The sequence below is a fragment of the Trachemys scripta genome, chromosome 21 (assembly GCF_013100865.1).
Source record: "Trachemys scripta elegans isolate TJP31775 chromosome 21, CAS_Tse_1.0, whole genome shotgun sequence".
In the NCBI taxonomy this organism is placed as follows: Eukaryota; Metazoa; Chordata; order Testudines; family Emydidae; genus Trachemys; species Trachemys scripta.
In genome coordinates this window covers 18,007,722-18,030,462 of record NC_048318.1, presented here as the reverse complement: position 1 = coordinate 18,030,462, position 22,741 = coordinate 18,007,722, and the positions used below count along the sequence as shown (strand labels likewise).

Sequence of the window (22,741 nt, the reverse complement as noted above, 5' to 3'; positions counted from 1 at the left end):
TGTGAAGCTGAGATCTAGAGAGCGACGGGCCCAACAGCACATGGCGATTTAATGTAACAGCAAGTAGGACGGGAGAGTCCAGATTCCAGAGCACTCTGCTGCCCAAAGCACTGCCCCTCCTCTACCCTTCGCCAGCCTGTTCAGACCATTGGTGAGGGCTTTGGAGTTTACTGGATTTGCTGATAAATAACAAGGATCTTTTCAGCAACTGACTTCTCTTTTAAAAAGGAATATAGACGGAAGTGCCTCAATTCCCTCTCTCTCGACTGCTCTGATTCTGCAGGGGGTGATTCCTGCTCCGCTGCCCCTCACGTCACTGCTAGTGGGGTACATTTCTCATCAGCAAACGGCAACTTCAGTTTTACTGTAAGTCTGTGTGGCTGTGTAAGAACACCTGGCTGCCGGTGCTCCGGACTGTCCATCGGCACATGCCAATACCCTCTTTGCCTGAGCCCTTGGGGGTCACTTTTCTGATACCTGGTGGTCTCTAGCCAGTTGTACTCACCCGCACAGAGCAGGAGCCCCAAAACAGGCAGGGCAAGCTGTAGCTTCATCCTGGCGTTCCCCCAACTCGCTCTCTTTTCTGTCCTTTCCAATCAGATTGGCATCACCCAGTCTGGCTCTGCAAAAAGAAAGAACCCAGGCGCTTTCAAGTTTCTGTTTATGAGAAAGAGGCCTGGGATTGTTTCCCAGAATTGCATCTAACAATCGGTTCAGCGGCGCACGGAGGAGACTCACTGTTTCCAGCATAACATGCAAGCGGCTCAGAGAGACAGCAAATGTCTATGATAAAACAACCCCCTGCCAGGAAGTGCGGAGGCTCGAGATGCCTACATTTCCGAGCGTCACTGAGAACGCGAGGGGGCTGCTGTGCTACAAGCACCTCGGTGACTCTCAGGCCAGCCCAGAGTGTCCTGGAGAGAGGAGCACACACAACCTGGCCCCAGCAGATTTGCTTTCAGAGTCTCCCATCGTTTTTAAACAATATTTTCTGAGTTAAGTTCAAAACGTTACAGTTAATTTAGCAAAGTGACGGCAACAAACATAACCACTAGACAGGCTGCAAGAAACGCAAAGCCAGCGGCAGACAAAGACACCTTGTGCAACGAGCATAAAACAGCCTGTAAGCTCTTCAGGGCAGGGACTGCCTCTGCCTAAACTAGGGGTTTGCACAGTGCCTCCCACTTTGATTCCCGCCCCTTGGCGCTATTGTAAAACAAAACATCAACAACAATAGGGACAAGAATACAAAGAAACAGGTGTTCAAGTGCTGTGGTGACGAGTGGGGTATGGAACCTCAGAGAGAAACCTCAGTAAAGGGGAGCTGAATAACATGCCTGGAACCAACAGACCAGAACAAAATTAAATGGAGTAACTCATGAATTCTGTGGCTTTGGTGCTGGATTTACTCTGCTCGAGGCCCCTCTGCCAGCCTGGGTGCCAGCTGCGATGGTGCTTTTGTGTTAGGGAAGCCACTAGGGACTGGATTGCACCTACCAATTTTATTTCTCACCCGACACCAAGGAGCCGTGTCGTGGTTTTCAGTCACTGCAGGCCTGGTTTGGAACCATCTTTGCCTCACAGCCCATGTCAGCTTCTCACCCCGACATCTCTGGGCTTCCTACCACGCTGCCTCTGTGAGTAGAACGTTCTCCCTGTGCGCACGGGAGAGGCCACTACTTCCCTCCACACAATTTGCTGCTAGGAATGACAAGCCAGAGGAATGACCTGAGAAGAGCTTATCATAGAATATCAGGGTTGGAAGGGACCTCAGGAGGTATCTAGTCCAACCCCAGCTTATGCACCTGCTCGAAAATACACAGACATATTTGTTACCATAACCATATATATGCCTTCCCAAGGCCGGACTATCAGCCGGTCTGTCTTTAGACAGCACGCTCTTTGGAGCAAGGATTCTGCCTTTAAAGAATCCAGTGTATGGTGGCCCATGTCAGAAGTAAATAAATAGCTAGTTACACTGCTGAGCTGTGATGTGGTGGGGCAGGGCTCTGTGTCCATTTCCCAATCTCCTGGCCCGCTGGCTGATTACAGAATGAGAAAACGCACCCTGTTCGTTATGCCGGAAAGTTCATTATGAACTGGAGATGGTGGCTCTTCTCCCTCTAGTGGTAGAATTTGTGACTAACAGAGTGGCAGCTCCTTGCCAAGAGCAGAAAAGCGACAAACTTGGGCCCTGGTCATGCACAGGGGTGTAGATAAGGTGACCAGGCAGCAAATGTGAAAAATCAGGATAGGAGGTGGGGGGTAATAGGATCCTATATAAGAAAAAGACCCAAAAATCTGTACTGTCCCTATAAAATTGGGACATCTGGTCACTCTAGGTGTAGCTAACTTTTTTATTTGGGGGCTAGAGTTAAAAAATTAATATACTAATAGCTCTTGAATAGCGCTGCAATGAGCAGCTTTGTACCAGATTAAATTTGTTCATTTTTAACAAAGTGAGATAAAGGAACTTCTGTTCCACACACAGTGTTTCCTTTAATGACTAATGCAATCCCAAAATCGGTTTTGGTTTTTAGCCCCCTCCAGTCCCTGTTGTCTATGCACATGATTCAGCTGGATCCCCTAGTGACAGCCCTGTGGCACCTGGGGCAGGGCAGGGGAAGGGGATAAGCATCCGATCTAGGGTTGCCAACCCTCCAGGATTGTCCAGGAGAGTCTCCAGGAATTAAAGATGAATCTTTGAGTAAAGATCATGTCAGGTGATGAAACCTCCAGGAATACGTCCAACCAAACTTGGCAACCCTAATCAGCTCAGACCCTCGGTGACTCCTCGCTCCAGCTGCCAAGAACCCTGTCCATGGAAGCAGGGTGTCCCCCCCAACCCAAAGAAGTGAGCCTGGAGAACAGCGTTGAGGAGTGAAATGTCCTGGCTGATGCTTTACATGAAGCTTCCCCAAAGTGCATCCATTTATCCGGTGCTGATAAAATGATCGTTGATGAACGAGCACGCACGGGGGAGGAGAGCGCTGCATCCAGTAGACAGTGACCCTAGTGCAGGATTCAGGGGCTCAGCCTCAGGGAAGAATTCCACTGGGTTATTTAACATGCGTCAGTTGTTCTATTAACTATAAAGAGGCTCCTCTTCCATGGGCGACAGCTCTGGCTTTGGCCCTGGGACAGTCTAGGACTCAGGAGGGTCAAGGCTGGAATTGCCAATCTGCTCCAAACAGGAACTTGTTTGACTGTTTTGCTCATTGTCTCACTTTCATGCAAGCAGCTCGGTGTGGGGTTTCAAAGCAAGCCCGTATTTTCATTTGGTATTTATACTTCTGTTGCAAACCTGAATTTATATTTGCCTATTTCCAGTAACATTCATTTTTCATGTATACAGGGCCAAACAGCACCCACACAATGCAGATGGAAGGGGGTGTTGGGATAAACCCCTTCTCCTGTAAAAGCTGCCAAGGGCAGCTGGGACGTTAGCTTGTCAAATCTTGTCCCAAAGACCCCCGCACGTTAAAGAGCCTGGAAGCTAGTGTAGGATCTGCCTGGGAGGGAGAGAGCCAAGCGAACAAAGGCAGCATTGGAAGCTGTGGGTTTGGGGAAGTTGAGATGTCTGTGTTTTATCATCAGTGTAAGAGCCACACAATTCCACCAGGGGGGGCGCCTACGTCTTCAACATCCTCTCCTCTCCCGTGTAGCCTGCTAGGGCCCGGGGAACTCTCTTTCTTTCCAAATCTGGACATCCCAGGGGAGCCCACGGGAGCACAGTTCTCCTCCTCCAAGGGCTGGGGAGAGGCCAATCCTCAGGGTATGCGACACTACAACAGCAAAGCGCCGCAGGGCTACAGCTGCGCCACTGTAGCACTACAGTGTAGACGCTTCCTACAGCGAAGGAAGGGTTTCTCCCTCACTCTAGTAAATCCACTGTAGCTAGGTCAACTGAAGAATTCTTTTCTTGACCAAGCTGTGACTACACTGCGGGGGAGGTTGAAATTGTTCACAGCTCTGAGCGATGTAGCTAGCCTGACCTAAGTTGTAGGTGAAGCCCAGGCCTTCTACGCTGACCTTGTCACCCTGACATTTCCCCTCCTTGCTAACACTGGTGCAGCTACACCTTTGGGGGCGTTACTGAGGGCAAGGTGCCGACATCTTCATGTGTCGCCTGGACCTGCTCCAAACAGAGTTACCTGGTACAGGGCTTCAAACGTTAGCGCTCTCTCTGGCTGCCCCTGGTGGCGCTGCCTGGGTGCTGTGAGAGTGCAAGGAGATTGTAAGGAAAAAGGCTAGTGTAGACACACCTCTAATGGCCACAGAAGCCAGACCAGGGGATGTATCATATCATCAGGGGCACAGAGACCAGTTCATAATCTCCTCTCACAGCCCTTCCTGTATCTGGCTTTGCTCCTCCTCCCAGCAGATACGCCCAGACTCCAGCCCCAGCTGGCTTGGGAAATCCAGCTTTTTTTTTTTTCTGGAAATTCATTATTTAAAGGCTCCAGGGAACTAGGACTGCGTTGGGCTTGCTGCACTACCTGTAATGAGACGCTATTTGTAGCTAGTGGAAATTTTATTTATGTCATCTTCTTTCAAAAGAGCACACAGGGCTTCTCTTTAACCAGCAGCGCCTGGGGCGTGACCCTGATCAGACTTGCTGAGCCGGCGAAAGGTGAGACAGGAGACACTGCAGATTAAGAACTGACTCTTCCCATAAGCTTCCAGCCAGGCCCAGCCGCCCCCATTGGCCCAGGGTGTCTGTGATACTAACACTGAGAATTGCCTTTATTGCGAGTACAGACAGGTGAGCTAAACTCCTGGCTTTCAGCCCCCCTGGACATTGCACAGGCTGTTGGAGGTTAATAAAAGTACTGCAAGAGTCAGAGTTTAAGGCCAGAAGGAACCACCTAATCATCTACTCTGACCTCCTGTACGTGACAGGCCACCGGCACCATCCAGCACCTGCACAATGAACCCAACAACTGAAATGAGACCAAGGTATTACAGCCCTCAGGAAAATAGACTATTACATGCCACAGGCAGAGAACAGGAGGGACTGAAGTGCACCAGTGCCCAAGACCGCTGCAATGGCAGGGAAATGGGATACACCTAGATAATCCTGGCAATGACCCGCATCCATACTCTGCAGAAGAAGGCTCCTCTCATAAGGTATGCATCCGAAGAAGTGGGCTGTAGTCCACGAAAGCTTATGCTCTAATAAATTTGTTAGTCTCTAAGGTGCCACAAGTACTCCTGTTCTCATAAGACAGGCCCTCCATTCCCCTCATCATCCGTGTAGCTCTTCTTCACACCTGTTCTAGTTTAAATTCTTCTTTCTGGAGCATGGGTGATCAGAACTGTGTGCAGGACTCCAGATGAGGTCTCACCAGTCCTTGTGCAATGGTATTAATACTTTTCTAGCTCTACTGGAAATACCTCACCTGATACAGCCTCACATCGCATTTGCCTTTTTCACAGCTGCCTCACACTGGTGGCTCAGTCATCCTGGGGTTGACCCTGTGATGGCGTGTGTACCCCACACAGGCCCTGAAGGGGCTAATGGGGGCCTGAGAGGCCAATTAACATACCTGGTTGGAGAGAGCAGTTAATTGATGGTGAAGCCCAGCTGGGGAGGGGCTGGGTCATAGTCATTATAAAGCCAGGTAGTTTGCAATAGGAAGGAGCTGTATGATGAGGCTGCTGCATCAAAAATCAGCCAAAGACAAAGATTACAGTCACTCTGTGGGGAACAGAAGAGATGGGAAGCAGCCTAGGAGTCAGAGGGAGGAGACTTTAACTGCCAGCTACAGGGTCCCTGGGCTGGACACCAGCATAGAGGGAGGGCCTGAGTTCCCCTGCCAGCCTCTTAGGAACGTGGGGTGAGTGAGCCCCTTTACACCCACACCCCTCCACTGTCACTTCCCGCTGATGAGCCCCCAGCTTGTAGCAGCAATTCTTACAGTTCGGCCCTAAGTGCCTGACCTTGCGCTTTGTACTATTGCGTCCCATTTCTGCCTTCCCCCTCCCTCCCCAAGGCCCTCCAGACTTCCCACTGCAATATTCTGATCCTGCCACCGTGGTATGATCAGCAAACTTCGTTAGCACATGCCCACTTCTTGGGCCGAGGCCATTGATACAAATATTGAATCAGCTCCGTCCCAACACTGTTCCTTGGGGAACTGCCCCAGTAATCCCCCTCCAGTCTGATCGTTCACCTTTCAGCACAACCCACTGCCCTTGTCCCCTTTCCGGTTCTTGTACTGATGGTCTCTGACAGACGGGGGGTGTCAGCTGATGGGGTCAAAGGCTGGCAGTGAGAAGACACGCTACTGTCAGTCATTAGGCCCAGACTGACTGATTCTTCGGATCCCAGCTTGAGACCCCCTTGGGCTTGATGAGTCCCCACAGCTGCCATTAATCTCAGCTGGAGCTGTGGGTGCTCAGCACCTCTGTCCGGTGGCCCCCCAAGCCACTATGGAAAGAGCTATATGGATGCTGTCTGTTAAGGAATAATGAGCCCTGTTGGACTCTGTAAAACGAGGAAGAGAACCCCAGAGTCCTGCTTTACAATTCCCCGCTTTCATCACAAGACCCTGCTCCCATCTGAAAATGATTCATGTGGCTGATCCCATGTGGAGTTCCTGGGACCTGCGCTTGCTAAGTAAGCAAAGAGATCGACTCCAGCACTGGAAATGTCTGGCTGAGTCCCACCCACCTCTCAGGAAATACAGGAAGAGCAGGGCCTTGGCTTTCATGGTCTGCAGAAAAGGTTAATTAATGTTGGGGCTTTTGTGCTTCTCCCATCAAAGTGTGAATGAAAGACAGGGGCTGGCCAATGAGGGCTGCTGCCCAGGAACAGGAACTGAGAGGGGGTGAGGAGTGGGTGAATCATCTGCCATTGTCCAGCCTTCTCTGAAGGCTCTTTGTTGGGTTTGAAATTCAGTCTCTTGACTAGTCATTGTCTCCTAATCTGCCTTTCACTCTTTATCTGTGGGACATGCCCTGCCTGGACACACTGCCAGGATTTCCCTACTCTGTTTTAAACGATTTTTAATATCTCAGTCAAAGGCAGTGGAGTCCAGCTGCTTGAAGGAGCAGGGAACCAGGAACAAGGATTCCTGGGCTCTGTTCCCAGCCGTGGGAGGGCAGTGAGGCTGACTTGTTTGAGCAGGAGCTGATGGGTTGTCTGCGTGGACATTAAAGATCCCTCTGGGCAGTTTTCATAAGAAGAGAAAGGGCCTTGCTCCAGGATCCTAGGTCCAAACATCCCATCCTTCCCACTGTTATGTTCCTAGCTGCTACACTACACCCCAGAGGTGGCTGCATTTCTCTGGTGCTGTCTTTCTAGAGTTTGTAAAGTGCTTGGATGTAAGGTGCTATAGAAATATGACCCCGCCCGCTGATAATCAAGGCACTAGTATGTTTTTCTTTCTCTAGGAACAACTAGAAAAAGCTACATTTCCAGGGACATGGTGCAAAAGCATCAATTCCCACAGGGAGTGTGGTCTCTAAGAGGCGTTGTCACAGATTATCTCATGCTGTCCACACCGTGGTTCTGTTCATGCCCTGCCCAGTGCTTCTCCCTGCCTACGTGAGCCCAAACATCTACACTGAAACCACTACCCTGCGATCCCCATGGGTCAGCACCCCCTGAAAACGGGAAGCCAGAGCGTCTGTGGAATGGGAGTGGACTAGCTGCCTCTGCCTGGCAAAAGTGAAGGGTTAAAAACAGATGCCTGTTGCCAAACTGCTGCAAGTTCAGGCCTGACTTCAAGCCACATTCCTCTGCACAGTAATTCTAGACCAACCTGCAGTGGTATCAGGAGCCTCGGTGCTGTGGGTTCTGCAGAACGAACATAAATGATAACGACTGGCCCCCTCCGGCACGTCCTATCCCATGAGGTGTCCCTGCAGTAATCAGCTCACCCACTAGACTGGTGGCTCCAGGCTGGGGCAGGGCAGCAGCTGTGTTCAGTTTCCCCTGCTGCTGCTTAGCTGTGAAGTGATGACTTGGGTCTGCAAGAACAAACTTGCATGAACATGGGTAAAGCTGGGCCTCTTCCTATGTCCTGGCACACACTTCCTCACACCAGGGAGGGCTATGAAACGCTTATCAAATTCCCTCCTTTGGCACAACACCCTGGGCACATCTGTGAGGCCCTGCGTGGGTGCTGCTGAGGAGAGCCATATATGTACCTGAGACAGACACAGGCCTGGAAGGGCTCCTTGGGACTGCACCTCAAACAGCAGGTGGGGGCACAGCCTGCCCTCCCTGACCCAGTAGTGAGCGGAGCATGTTTAGGATCAGAAATAACCCTTGGCACTAATATAGCATCTTTTCTTCAGGGATCTCCAAGCATTTCACAAATAGTAATCAACTCCCACAATCCCCAGAGGCAAGTCAACATGATCTCCCATTTTAGAGGGGAAATTGAGGCACAGAGGAGGGGAGTAACTTCCCAAGGTCATACCCTCAGCTGCAGTACAGGGAATAGGACCAGGAGTTTTAGTGCCCAGTCCCTTGCTCTCACAGGTAGATGTGCTCTCCATCGTACATTGGAGCTAGGGAAAGGGTTTCCCCGTTGCTGGTTGTCGTCTTTCCTGCTTTGTTTCCGCTCATGCTCATTTTCATTTAACCTCCTCCAAGGCCTTGCAGAAACTTTCCCCAAGCTTTGCAGCTCATCATAAAATCACTACTGTGTACTTCACTTGAGCTCCCTTGAAAAGTACTCCCTTTCCACTTCCTATGGCAAACAGGAGCCAAGCCATTTTCATGTACCCTTTGCCTTCCAGCTTGCTTCTGTCCAAAACACTCCTGTGTGCTCTGTCCCAGGACGTAACTCGTAGCTGTTGTGTGACTGAATAGGTGCATCACACACACACCACCTTCAGCACATTTTCTGACAGTGACCTAAACTGAGTGTTTGCACTGCAGCAAAGATGGTGGCAGGAAACCTATGTCCCGCCATGCAAACAAACAAAAAACCACCAATAAGTGTGGTTTGTAGAAGTGAAAGAAATGGAGAGAATGTTCTCAGAATAGCAACTGAGGGAAAGTCTGGTGACATGCTGTGCAGAGTGGACTGGACAGGGACCGGTTACTCTTTGAACTAGAAATGTACCGTGCTTTAGGACTGAGGCCCTCTAGACCAGCTATGCTGTTGGTCTGCAGAGAGCGGGCTGGGCACATGGTGCTGGGATTCTCCCTTTGTTTCCAGATGTTCAGTTGCATAAAAGGTTCAGTCATTTCCAGCAAGGATGCTCGGGGATGGTGATGGGGAGGTGTCCCCAAGAGAACCTCTTGATGAGGATGTGGTTCCTACTATGGAAAAATCTGAGAGCTCCTGCTCCAGTCCTCTCATTATCAGCCTGCCTAGTCTCCTGCCTCTTGCCTCTAGTTCTGCCCTTTCGGGGAACGAGTACGTTATGGCACAGGCGCCAGGCGGGCAAGGTTTCCCTCACGCTGCCTCTGGCAATGTGCCTGAGCACTGAGCTACAGGGGCTCCCCCTTGGAGCGAGAGGGGAGTTTGGTCTCACGGTCTATTCAGTCCTGTGCCTGTCAGCAAGTCAGTGCCAGTCGTGACTCAGATTTCCACCTGCCGTGTGGAGGATTGGGCACTAGGAACTGGACTGAGACATCCAATTGACTTCACACAGGCCACAGAACATCAGACAGTAACTACTTCTGGTCCCAACCACCGTGAGTTGGAAAGTGATTTACATTCCTCTAATACTGACAAGGGGGGAATTAGTGTTTGTGTCTATCACGCTTCATTGAGATGTTGCTGGGCAAAACATCTCTTCCTGTTTCCTTGTGGTGTTTGAGTGCCAGGGAAGGATGCCAGAGCCCTGTCCATGCAAGCCCTGGGCTGGGGTGGTTTGGAAAATGGTGTAATCTCTGGTTTAACGAGAACACTTTGGGTATGCATCCGAAGAAGTGGGCTGTAGTCCATGAAAGCTTATGCTCTAATAAATTGGTTAGTCTCTAAGGTGCCACAAGTACTCCTGTTTTTTTTACTTTGGGCTAAGGATCTCAAAGCCCTTTACAAACATTAATGAACTCAGCTTCACAGCCCCTAGTACAAAAGTTGGAGAACCACGGCCCTAGCGGGATGGGTACACGTAGAGGGACACGATCCCTCTGAGCAAAGGGAACCGTGGCAGGGCTTGCTGGGCTCTGTATTGCTGCCATGGAGACTGCACCCTGTATATTGACTCTGCTTTGCCTGGGACACGCTATCCTGCTCTCTGCTGTATGTAAATACCCTGGGGTCGACTTTCTTCTAGGAGCAAATCTGCCTAAAAAAACAAAACAAACAAACAACCCAAAACCAGAGGGCTGGTTCCCAGTGGGAGGAGGAGGGAAGCTGGGCGAAGTGATGATTGCTACACAGAGGGGAAAGGAAAATCCGCCTGCTTTGTGCACAGAGCTGTGGTGGATCCACTTTTAGTTCCCAGGCTGGGGCCGCTCTGGGAGTGACTCAGGCAGGAGCAGCACCGCCTGTTGAGAGCTGCCCAGACAGGGAGGGAAGGGCAAGGCAAGGAGTTCTTGCTAGTGGCGTGTCTGGCAGTAGGACTCCTGGGAGCTCCCTTCTCCCCCAGTTCGGAGAAATTCCCTTATCTCCCTGCTCAGTCTCTGGAGTATGGACCCGCCACCCCCCGTGCATGGCCCCAGCTGGATGGGGGCTGTGCTCTTCCTTGGGGGACAGCTCCTAGGTAAGGAATTATTCGGGCGTTTTCCCCTTTGGCCTCAGCTGCCTCCTTTGCTTGACCCTCCTATTCTTCCAGTTCCCTCCCTCCTAAAGTCAGGGCCTGGAGAACTCTGGCATTTCTTTCCGTGGCTGAGTGTCTTTGGGGGCTGATTTTGCTGAGAGCTACATGGGTGACTGCGTATGGACTCAGGTCCTGGACAAACAGGTTCAGGTGTGTTCCAGCTAGAGACTGAGGCCTGAGCATTCTGAGCTCGGGTTACACGCTCTTTCCTCTCAGTCCCTGCTCCAGCCAGGAGGACTTTACTCTTTGAACTGCTCTGCTTTCACCACTTCTGTTAAAAAGAGATTATTAAAGAGACCGGTCAGGTTTCAGATCCATTGCAGCTGTGTAAATCTGGAATAAATACCCCCGACTTCAGTGGAATTTTACAGGGTTTACATTCGCATAAGAGATCCAGAATTTGGTCCATAGACCCCGTGTGGTTTTACATTGCTTCTGTCACTTCACTTCCAGCACGTGTGCATGCACACAGGATTTTCTGTGATCGGTTGTGAAAAACATTTACACCTACAGCCCAAGTTTGCACTAAGGTGTTTTTTCAAAATGGTGGTTTTCACTTAGCTGCAAAAGCTGATCTTTGCCAAAAAGAGATTTTCAAATGCAAAACTATGAAAAAATATTTGAGGTGTTCCCTCTTTTGAATGAGGTCCTGATTTCAAGAAGATGAACATAGCTGGGAAATGGCATGGTTTGTTGTGGTGTTTTTTTGTTTGTTTTTTAATTTATTTTTATTTTTTGGAAATTGAGTGAGGAGTATGGCAAGAGCCCAGATTCCAGGGTTTGGAATTACATTCTGGATATTTCAGAGCCTCACCAGATACTGCCGAATACAGTAGCGTAGAGGGCAATAAGAAATAAAGCTCATAATGCAAGGTGGGCTGCATTCCTTAGCGTAAAAACCATGTTCTGCAACCCCAGGTGAATGGTTGTGCTTTTCTGCAGGAAAAAGCTTCCTGGACAATAGGCTGGGAAGAGGTGAATTTAGGTCAGAAGGGGGAGGTCTCCCTGTTGTGAGTCTCGCTGATGAGCTGGAGGCTCCGTGGGTTTTGCAGCTAGCGAAGGCAAAGGCAGTTGCTGTGTGAAGCCACTGTGTTGTACTGTGTGGGCATTCCGGATGAGTAACACCTCTTTCCCTCAGGTGAGACTACAGCCCTCCTCAAGCTATCTCCCATCTCTGGGCATTTTCCCCTGCTGCCTACTTTGGGGGGAAGAGTCTCTCTGTCCCTCCTCACAAGCTACTGTCTGCCCCCACTCAAACCCTCTTCTTCCAAGGTGCCCACAACAAGAGTTTATAATTGTTATGAAAAGTAAAATCAACCCCCCCACACCCCACCCCACTGACTTCTGGATTCCCCAGTATGTCACAGCATTGCCAACCACATGCATGTCAGGCCTCAGAGAACAGTGAGATGTAAAGATCAGAAGTTTGGGGCGCTTTTACCTGCCATCTGGTGCTGGGGCAGAAGGGGTCGTGTTTGTCAGGCTTCTCTCTGAAACTACAAGGGCTGGAAACTTTTCTCTTGTCAATGAAAGCCGAGATTTTCAGGTAATAACCTGATTCCAGCAGTTGGGCCTTTTCCAGAAAAAAAACACTTATAATGAGCCTTGAAATAACATTTCAAGAGTTGGCAGCACTGTGTCTTGTCTGCTCAGGGTCTGTCCTTTGTGTTCTCTGGGGCAGGGACTGGCTTTCTTTGTGCCCTGTGCAGGGCAGAGCATAGTGTTGGCACTACATTAATTAAGACGGAAGTAACATTGGCCCCACAGTTCTCTCACATTTCCTCCAACACTGTGTGTGCTGCGTGCCCAAGCGATGTGCTGGGGGGGCGAGGGTTGATGTCAGCCTTATCTCGGAGTTTCCTGATTGGTTTCATTGGTGTCACCCTGCTGTCAGGGAGGTGTATTTAGGGAAGGGGTCTATTACAGGAGTGTGGGCGAGGTTCACAGCCTGCAATATGCAGGAGGTGTCAGAGTGACCAGTCACTAAAGCCCTCTCTCCATGCCAAAAAAGGTGTTTTTTTTGCTTTTTCAATTGTTAGCTCAATTGGTTTAGCTTAACTCAAGTGAAATCTCCCTGAACACCTCTATTGACATAGCTTAACCCTTTTAGCTTGATTCTAGCAACTAACTTGATTAGATTCTGATCTCACACTGGTATAAATTAGAAGTAATGTCACTTAGGCCTCCTCTACGCTTAAAGGTTAGGTCAGCATAGCTCCAGTGCTCCAGGCTATGGGAAAAAGTCACCTACCTGAGCACTGTGCTACATCTAACACCGGTGTAGATGTGGCTAGGTCATGAACGGGGTGGAGAAAGTGAATAGGAAAGTGTTCTTTACCCCTTCACATAACACAAGAACCAGCAGTTATGCTATGAAATTAATAGGCAGCAGGCTGAAAACAAACATAAGGAAGTGCTACTTCAAACAATGCACAGTCAACCTGTGGAACTCCTTGCTGTGGGATGTTGTGAAGGCCAAAAATATAACTGGGTTCAAAAAAGAATTACATAATATCACGGAGGATAGTTTTATTGATGGCTGTTAGCCAAAATGATCAGGGTCACAGCCCCACACTCCAGGTGTCCCTAAGCCTCTGACTGCCAGAAGCTGGGACTGGACAACGGGATGGATCACTCAATAATTGCCCTGTTCTGTTCATTCCCTTTGAAGCATCTGACACTGGCCACTGTTATAAGACCAGATATTAGGTTAAATGGACCATTGGTCGGATCCAATATGGCCATTCTTATGTTCTTAGGTAAGGGAGGAATTCTTCTGTTGATTTAGCTACCGCTGCTTGGAAAGGTGGATATCCTAGAATGATGGAAAACCCTCCTGTCATTGTAGGAGGTGCCTCCTACAACGTCGCTGCAGTGCTGTAGCTGTGGGGCTGTAGTTCATGTAGTGTAGACATGGCCTCTATCATTGCAGTTACGGTAGTGTGAGCAAGAGCAGAATCAGGACTCCAAAGCTGAAAGGCCTCCTTAGGAGTTAGCCTTTTCATCTTCTCTCTCTGCTCTCTTTCCAGTCCCCTTTTCTCTTTTCTAGTAGCCCTAGTAGAGTTAACCTGTTTTCATAAACTGCAGCTGGGGTGGTTTGGTTAACTACGGATGTTTCTTTGAGATATCCTTACAAAGGTTACCTTTCGTCCTGAATGAGATACAGAAACCCACCCCCCCAAACCACCACCAAGCAGCTGTGGTGGCAGTAACTGTGGAACAATATTAGCAGGGGCTGTGCATGCTCCCAAGCAGGGACACCTTGCATTCATTGAGCACCATTCATCCTGCGGTGCATGAAATGCTTAATGTAATAAATACAAACTGTGTAAAGAAGTGACGTCACCCACCCTGCCTGGAGTAGGACGTAGTAGCTGCTTAACAGCACTTAGCAGTGCTACACAAGAGGCGATAAGGAGTATTCTTTCCAATTGGGACTGCATGGGGAACTGAGAGAAGCAGAATGTAATCACCCCAGCTGGAATGTGTCCCGGATACTGAGGCTGTGTCTACCCCACAAACATTACAGTGGCACAGCTGCTGTAGTGTAGACACTTGCTACAGCAACAGAAGAGGTATTCTGTCACGGTACTAAAACAACGAGGAATCCTTGTGGCACCTTAGAGACTAACACATTTATTTATTTATTTATGTACAAGCTTTCATGGGCTGAAACCCACTTCATCAGATGCATGGTAGGCAGGTATATATATTACAGCACATGAAAAGATGGGAGTTGCCTTACTAAGTGGGGGGGTCAGTGCTAACAAGGCCAATTCAATCAAGGTGGAAGTGGCCTATTCCCAACAGCTGACAAGTAGGGGTGAGTATCAACAGCGGGAAAATTACTTTGAGATGCAGTAGCTAGGTCAATGGAAGAATTCTTCTGTAGACCTTCTAAAATGTCTGTCATGGAATTACAGGGCTGTATATTGCTGCTCTGCAAACAGATGCTGTGCACACACAGAAGTCCCTCTGACTTTAGGCACTGCTGGGCAAGCATCGTTGTCTATAAATGTGGAAAAAAGGACCATTTCCAGTGCCGTGAACTACAGCAGTCCATGCCTCTTCAGTACAAAGCACTGGGGACCAAAAGCCATGTTTGGATCAAGCTCTCCTCCATTCCCATAGAGAAGTGCTGCCAAGCCCTACCCAAGGACAGAAGGATCAACTCCACCCTGATGTCATCCTTGTGCTGTGTTTGTGTATCAGCTGATGAAGTCTGTGAAGCACTTTGGGCTCCTTCAGATTCTATACATGCAAGATCATTATCAATTAAATCTATTTGTTGCGATTCTTAATGTAATTTATTAACAGGAGCTGATAGGGAAGGCACCAGCCCAGATTGAGTGGATAGGGCTTCTGGTTTTTGGTTTTAACTGATACATATTGATAAAAGACCCCTGACACACAAAGAATGAAATTGGTGTTTATTCACAAACATGGAAATACACTGGAAATGGTTCCTTGTATCTAAGGGCTCATCTACACAATAGGGTAGTGCATTCTACACAGGTGTGCTTTCTAAAGAACATTAATGTGTTGCACATCAGTTGGTCTGTGTAGACCCTGCCAGGGAACATGAAAGATTTCCTAGTGTGCTTTAATCTAGTGCTGTTTGTAACTGTATTAAATTAAAGTGCACTAGGGAACATTACCAAGATTGCTCATTACACACACTATATATAGAGAGCCCTGAAACTCCTCCCCTGCAATTTTTGGACATCTACCTAAAACTCCCAATTGCTAAAAATACCCCCCGCCCAATTAAATTAATAAACCCCCAAACAGAAACCCTAAATGTGGACAAGAAAGGGTGAGGTGCTTTCTTTTAGACTGTAGCGTTTTTTTTTTTATTTCCATCCTGTTTTTCCTGCAGCACTCTGGCCTGTGGCAGCTGTGGAAGTTCACACTTCCAGGGAAGTAGAAGCTCTGAATGGGACCAATGTACGCTTAAAATGCACCTTTTCCAGCTCCAGCCCAGTTAGCCAGCGTGTGACGGTGACCTGGAACTTCCAGCCCCAGGGAATGAACTCTCATGAGTCTGTAAGTGGGACCATTATGCTCCAGTTGAGCGATAAGGTATTGCTCATACAAGCCTCTCCCGCTGCATAGAACTTGCTGCAATGGGAGTGTAACTAACAATAGAGGGTGTGGGTGGGGAATACAGATTAGCAGAGGCAAGTGGGGTAGGTGACTCTGACTTTAACTGATTAAAAGATTCTTTTGACTAATTCCCCTCTGCAGTGAGTTTTGGTTTCAGGTCCTATCTTTGCTGGCCATCGAACCTGGCTAGAGGAACCATTTTTTGGTAGTTTTGGTGTGTAGGGTTAAATGCTGGGGGCCAAGTGCAGCTGCACCTGCTTACATCGCAGCTTGATTTGGTCCTGTGTCCCTGCTGAAGCCACAGGTCTGGCTTGTGACTTTGCCTGGCCACAGTGGGAGGGGAAGTACGTCAGCAAGGGCCATGGTTCGATGCCTGTAATACAGCTTCAGCACTGGTGTCAGGAGAGGGCCAGCCTGAACCTGGTGTGCCCCAGGAGGGATCCCCCCTGAGGGGTCAGATGGTCTCTGAGCTCTGCTGTGAGAGGCTGACGCAGCACAGCTGCCTGCCTGCCCGAGCCATGCACCTTCTCCAGCCTGTGCTACCTGGGGGCCCTGCTGGCTCCCTACTAGCCCCTGGTGAATGTGAAGTTGCAGCTGCTTTCAGAGGTGAGAAAATGGGGTCAGGGTGCAGGACACCTGCAGCCACTGTGAAGGAGACATCAACAGGGGAGAGAGAATTTGAGGGGGACGCGTCCCCTCAGTCCCATCCCACCATGCTTGTCTAGGCTTCTTTGCATGGCTGCTTTCCATCCATGCTTCCCCTCTTGCCCCCAAACTGAGATGGAGACACCGGGATCCCTGTCCTGCCTGTTTTATAAATGCTCTGAGCATTTGCAGAATGGGCTTGAGCACAATTCCAGACAGGCAGGTTGCTCCTCCCCAGGGCAGGGCGCAGTCTCACTGCACAGTAATGATGAAGCTTCCTCTCTGACCATCCAGGTGCTCTACTACTATGAGGAGCCCTATCCCCCAACCAGTGGGCGGTTTAAAGAGCGAGTTACTTGGGATGGGAACATTGACCGGAACGATGCTTCCATCGTCGTCTGGAACTTGAATCCCACTGACAATGGGACGTTCGCTTGCCAGGTGAAGAACCCGCCAGATGTTGATGGCACGATTGGCGAAATCCAACTCCGTGTTGTGCAGCAAGGTACGTGGCCTGGGGCACTGTCGTGGTCAATATGAAGTTAGCTGTACAGGGAACTGGCACAAGTGGATGATCTCCTACCAAGTGTGGGGGAATGCACGAAGGGAAAGGGATTACCAAAGGGAGATATCAGGAAAGTAAATTAATGCAATAAGGGATGTGGGTGAGGAAGGACTGAACTCGGGAGTTCCTGACTCCCAGTCCTCTGCTAAGTCCCCTCCCAACCAAGCTCCCCTCTCTCTCACCTGTTTCTCTTCTGTGCAGTGCATTTCTCGGAAATCCACATCCTGGCTCTGGTCATAGGGTCTGCCTGTGCTCTGATGATCATTGTGGTGATAATGGTAGTTGTCTGGCGACACTATCGGAACAGACGGCAAGAGAAGAGCACTGAGATGGTGGAGACAGAACTGTAAGGACAGGGGCTTCTGGGAAACCTCAAAATATCTTCATAGGGGTCTGGCCAGTGCCTAGCACGGGGGCAGCCAAGAGTCTATAGTGCAAAACCTACCATCAACTGGCAATAATTGGCCCCTTTGTTGGTAGTCACACCAGGGAGCTCACAGAGTAAATGAGCTCCTCCTCTTATCCCTGGAGGGGGTCCATCAAGTCAGGATAGAAGCCAACTGTGGAGATGTCTGTGTGGGGGAAGCTTGCTCTGCCTGTTCACAGGATAAGCACAGCACCATGGAGTAGTGGCTGATACAGAGGATATGTCCTGTGTGATTAGGAGAAACCCGAGCTTCTGTTTGCTAAACCAAGGGGTACATCAAATACTCATTACTTTCTGATCAAGTGTAACTACAGCTCCGAAGGAATTTAACTAGCTTCTTTGCTAGAAGGGAGCAGGAAAGCTTACAGCCACTTAAAACTGAACAGCTACAGGTTGGTAGGAAGGGTCAGTATCCGAACGCTGTAAAAAGGAGCTGGTGGCCATGGCATTTGCTTGTCTCATGGCTCTCAAGATACTCTGTAGTTAAAGGTTTCAGAGTGGGAGTCGTGTTAGTCTGTATCAGCAAAAACAATGAGGGGTCCTTTTCATGTGCTAGAATATATATTCTGCTTACTGTATTTTTCACTCCATGCATCTGAAGAAGTGGGTTTTAGCCCACGAAAGCTTATGCCCAAATACATCTGTTAGTCTCTAAGGTGGCACAAGGATTCCTCGTTGTTTCTGTAGTTAAAGGCATTGCAGCTGGGTGATGTGTTGGGGTTTAGTGAGCAGTTTGCAGGGGGACCAGAGTGAAGGCTGAATGCAGAACAGTGTTATGGGTAGTGGCATTAAAAGACTTGATCACAATGGAACCATTGTCCGAAAGGTTTAGGTGGTGAAAGTGGGGCAGTGATTGGGATCATGTCTAACCAGCTGTGATTGAGTTACTGTGCAATTTACAGGAACATACAGCTATGCTGTGGCCTAAACACATGTAACCAACTAATGTAATGAACTTGCCATGCAAATAAAGGAACCTACAGGAAACCATGTCTTCTAGCGTATAGAGTTACTGTACCCTGTGCTCTCCCGGCTGGCTAGCCAGCTGGGGCACCTGAGGAGATGCGTTGGGAACAAATTTGGGGCACCAGTGGAGATTAGTGCTGTTCTAGATCTCCAGGGGTTGTTGAATAGCGGGGATGGAGTCACCTCCATCCCTCTGGACCTTTGGGTGGGTCATGTAGTGCTACGACTGGTATTTTCTTTTCCAGCCAAACACAAACTGGTATTTAGCAGAGTGCGAATGGGTCAAGGATACATCAAGGGGGCTGTTGTGCTGACAGTGGGACTGAGGGATGTGTCACCTATGCAGGGATACCTCTGGGGAAGGGGTCACAGCCAATTGAAATCCGAATGATAGATTCTCCCTTCCGCCCTAGTGTAGACCCCAGGAGCTGTCTGTGGACCTGCCACTTAACAGGCTTATTGCCAGGGAGTCTAATTTTCAGTGATAAAAAAAACCCAGAATTCTCCTATTTAAAAAAATATAAAAATCCGTGTTTTTCTGTGCGTAAAATGAAACGCCCTGGGCAGCGGGGTCCCTGCTGTCACTTCACTAAAATTTAATTAATAGTTTTTATTTTTTTCAAAAAAGTAAAAACTAAAGATTGTTTTAAAAAAACAAACAAACCAAATTTCATGTTTTTCCAAGGCAAACGGATTTCTAGAATCCCTGCTTATTACCTCCTTGTGACTCAGAACCCGGGGCAGTTGGGCAGGGCGTCTGATGGCTGCTTTCGGCTTTTCTAGAACGGAAAAGGAGAAGCTGAAGAGTTCAGAAGAGAAGGGAGCTGTCCCATTAGAAGACTAAGGTTCTCTGACTAAAGAGTACAAACAGTGCAGGTAAGTGCTTTCTAACAGCTTTCTGACCCGCTGCAGGTTTTGAAGAGGGCTTTTTACGTGGCTGTTCCATGACCTGTGTGAAATGAGTGGGTAAGTTTCAGGTAAGTTCCTAGCAGACAGGTCATGGTATCCACATTACAAAAACTGCTACTGCCGTAGTCACCATTAGTACTGACTGGCTTCCTCGTTGGCAGCCTCAGAGACCGAACAAGGCCTGAATAGGCAATGGAGACACAACTTCCCTCTCAACCCTACAGGAGGTTTCTCCAGGTCAGGGTTGATGCTCATTGGTAAGGAAGCTTGAACAGGTGCTACCCAGTATGTAGCTGTTTTGTGGATAAATAAGAGTGCCATTTTCATCTGTGCTTTTAGATTCCCTTTGCCTTCCTTGTTTTAAGGCCATTACAGGAAAAACATTCCTGCTGCTACTAATAGGCTCTGCTGGTGCATTTATACATCATTTTACCTTCCCACTTTTTGATATCATCATCTGCCTTCACTATTTTAAGTCCCAAGAATGTTGTAGTAATATGTTGTCTTTTTTTTCCTTCCCGTAGCTTCTCCCCTGCAGAAGTTTCAGAAGCAGATGGCTAATCCTTGTGATTTCAGATGTTAGAACAAAGCTGAATTACAGATGTCTGATGCTGCAACTGTGGTATCCCTGTTCACCTTAAAATCTGTGCCACGGCAAGACGGTGGGATTAAAATACAGTGTGAGATCTTCTTTCCTTCCATTGAAACAACGCAGGGAAACTTGTCCTAACAACAGTGAAGTTGTCTTTGGTCTTCAATCCCATTGTAGCCATTTGGAGAAATGTACGTCCTTTGCAGAATTTCATTTGATTCACTCTGTTGAAGAGGAAAAATCCCAAGAGAACTATAAGAAATTAAAAGATTCAGGAACAGAATTTTCAAAATTCTCATTTTGGTCTGTGAAAGAACGTTGGAAAAAAGCCTTTAATTTTTTTGAACTTTTTTTTACTGTTTTTCCCTCCCTCCCCACAAAACAACCCCCTCGCCCCCCACCATATTTGTAGAAAAGAAAATGGGGGGGCGGGGGGGAAGAATGATAGTCACTCTGAATGAAAATGTGCAACGGTTAACCCATTCCCATTGCAAACTGTCTGTGCTTGCCACACTCTTATTCGTTCTCGCTTTAATTCTTAAATTTGGTTTGCACTATTTTTCCTTTCTCACAAGCTCTTTAAATGTTTCTAAAAAGAAGAATGATGACAGTTTGATCACAGGGACAGCTTATTGCAAGAACGGGGTTTTGATCCCATTGTTACGCCAAGTGGAAAGTGTTACAGTTTTGGATCGTGTGCCGTTTCTTTGGCTGGAATGGTATTTAGAAGTGGATGCATTTTTCAGTTTGACTTTTGTTTGACATTTTAGGTGACTTAGTGTGTCTGAAAGTGACAGATTGAGAACCCTGCCTATTATCAGCTGCAGTGAGGGCAGATTCTATGGCAGTCTCTGCCCATTCCTATTCTACTGATGCACCAAAATCCGGACTTCCCTTTGCTGTTCCAGACCTGGTTCCCCCGAACTCATTTCTATTGATTCACCTCAGTCCTGACCTTCAGCACCCCTCGTTGTTTCCCAGGACCTATGCACAGTTTGTGGATGCCCTTCAAGTTTGGCTTGCAACAGCCACTTCTGTTCCAGCCTAGAATCTCTCCTAAATAAACACTACCAGCTGTGCCTAATCACAGTAAAGTTTTATTTCATATCAAAGTTTGATGGCTTGGTTCCATTGTATCAAGATTCTGGGAGGTCCAAAGCAGCACTGATACCTCTCAGTGATGCAAGTAGCTCCCTTTTTAGATATGCAAATTGCTGCACAAGGAATTTGTCTCAATGCTAATTACTGCTCCAGGTTACTAGTAGCACATCTTATTACTAAATATGTGGTGAGCACATCAGATTCAGTGCTGCTGCAAATCTCAGTTTAAAATAAAAACACAAATAATCAACACCTCAGAGTTGTTTCTGTATTTAATTGGCATTAAATCAAAATATGAGCTTGTTTGTTTAACAAGTAGTTTTGTTTTTATGGCCCTGCCTGTGAAATGCTTGTTACATTATCTCAGTTCGTTTTCTTTTCCTATCATGGGTATCATAAATAAATTCATTTTGTGGACCGTCAGAAGCTGTGACCATATAACTATCACAATGTAAGCCTAGGGAAACTGCAAACCAGCCTGTCCTCAACACACAGTTGTTCTGTTTTTTGACACAATGGAATAGGTGCCCCCATATCCTGACAATGAGTGATGATGATTTGGATAAAAGAGGAGTTTTAACGTACACCCCTAAGTGACTAAAGGATAACATTTTGTTGCAATATAAGTAGGCTTGTATGCAGCACAACGCTGGGGCACTGGAATGCTTATAAGAAGCAGCAACCAATGCAGAAATGAATTGCCAACAGCTTCTTCCTGCTGTAGCTACTGTTCTCCTCTCGGATCTTATACCCTTTCTATGCCCTCATTGAACAACTCTAACTTTGGAACTGGGATCCACATACAATTACAGCAGGATTCCAAGGAGGAACATTTCAAACCATGGGCTAAAAAGGCTCCGGTCCTGCGAAGCTCCCATTGACTTCAATGAAAGAAGGATTGGAGCAGTGAGTTGGGGAAGGAGCATATTTGTACAGAGTTCAATCTCACTTCAAACTAAAAACAAAACATTGGGCACAAGACATTAATATAGGTAAACCCAACTTATCCAAACTCTCCAAATGTCATTTGACCCAAAATTTGTTTCTGTCCTCCAAGTCCCAAATCATATAGAGGGTCTAGTGCAAGTCACAGCTATGGAGTCTGTACTGTTACTATTTTGGATCTTCAAATGAACTGACTGCAGATTAAATTGAATTATTGGACACAGCTGTGGAAACTCACATCCTATAGTTGAAGATACCATCTGTATTCAGCTACCCATTTTAATAGCAATTTTTAGAGCAGTATTACCTTCATTCTGTGTTTCAGAGTTTCTCTACTTCCTCTTCTGCAAACATAATTGTCTAATTCTGCTTGTCAATTTCAAGGCCCTGATCCTGCCTGCTGTTCTGCTTGGGCAGACCCCTTCAATAGAGAGGAGACCCATTTATTTCAACAGGGCTCTGGTTGGGTGCAGGGGCTGCTCACATGGAACAACTTGTAGGACCAAGACTCATGGGCGGTATCTAGATGATGTGCATGAGCATTTTTATACTAATCAAACAGCTGCTTAGTTATCGACTCGTTTGATATTTTCATTTTTTTTTTGCTGTAAAACTTGTTTCAGCACAGAGAAAATACAGTAAGTAAGGGGCTGTGTCCCATCTGTGCAGACAGATATTCTTTTGTACTGTAACTTATTTTAAATGAGCTTTTCAAGTCATTGTATGTAAATAAACCATTTTTAGTATTAAA

General features: G+C 47.8%; 1 protein-coding gene across 1 annotated transcript; it reads left to right on the top strand.

Annotated features, from left to right (window-relative positions):
* The first annotated feature begins 10,340 nt into the window (after window positions 1-10,340).
* MPZL2 (myelin protein zero like 2) lies at window positions 10,341-22,741 on the top strand. The gene is made up of 6 exons (XM_034754743.1): window positions 10,341-10,677; window positions 15,614-15,780; window positions 16,780-16,990; window positions 17,252-17,396; window positions 19,227-19,319; window positions 19,877-22,741. Exons 1-5 carry the CDS (start codon window positions 10,605-10,607, stop codon window positions 19,285-19,287), a joined length of 657 nt encoding a protein of 218 aa, XP_034610634.1. The 5' UTR covers window positions 10,341-10,604; the 3' UTR covers window positions 19,288-19,319; window positions 19,877-22,741.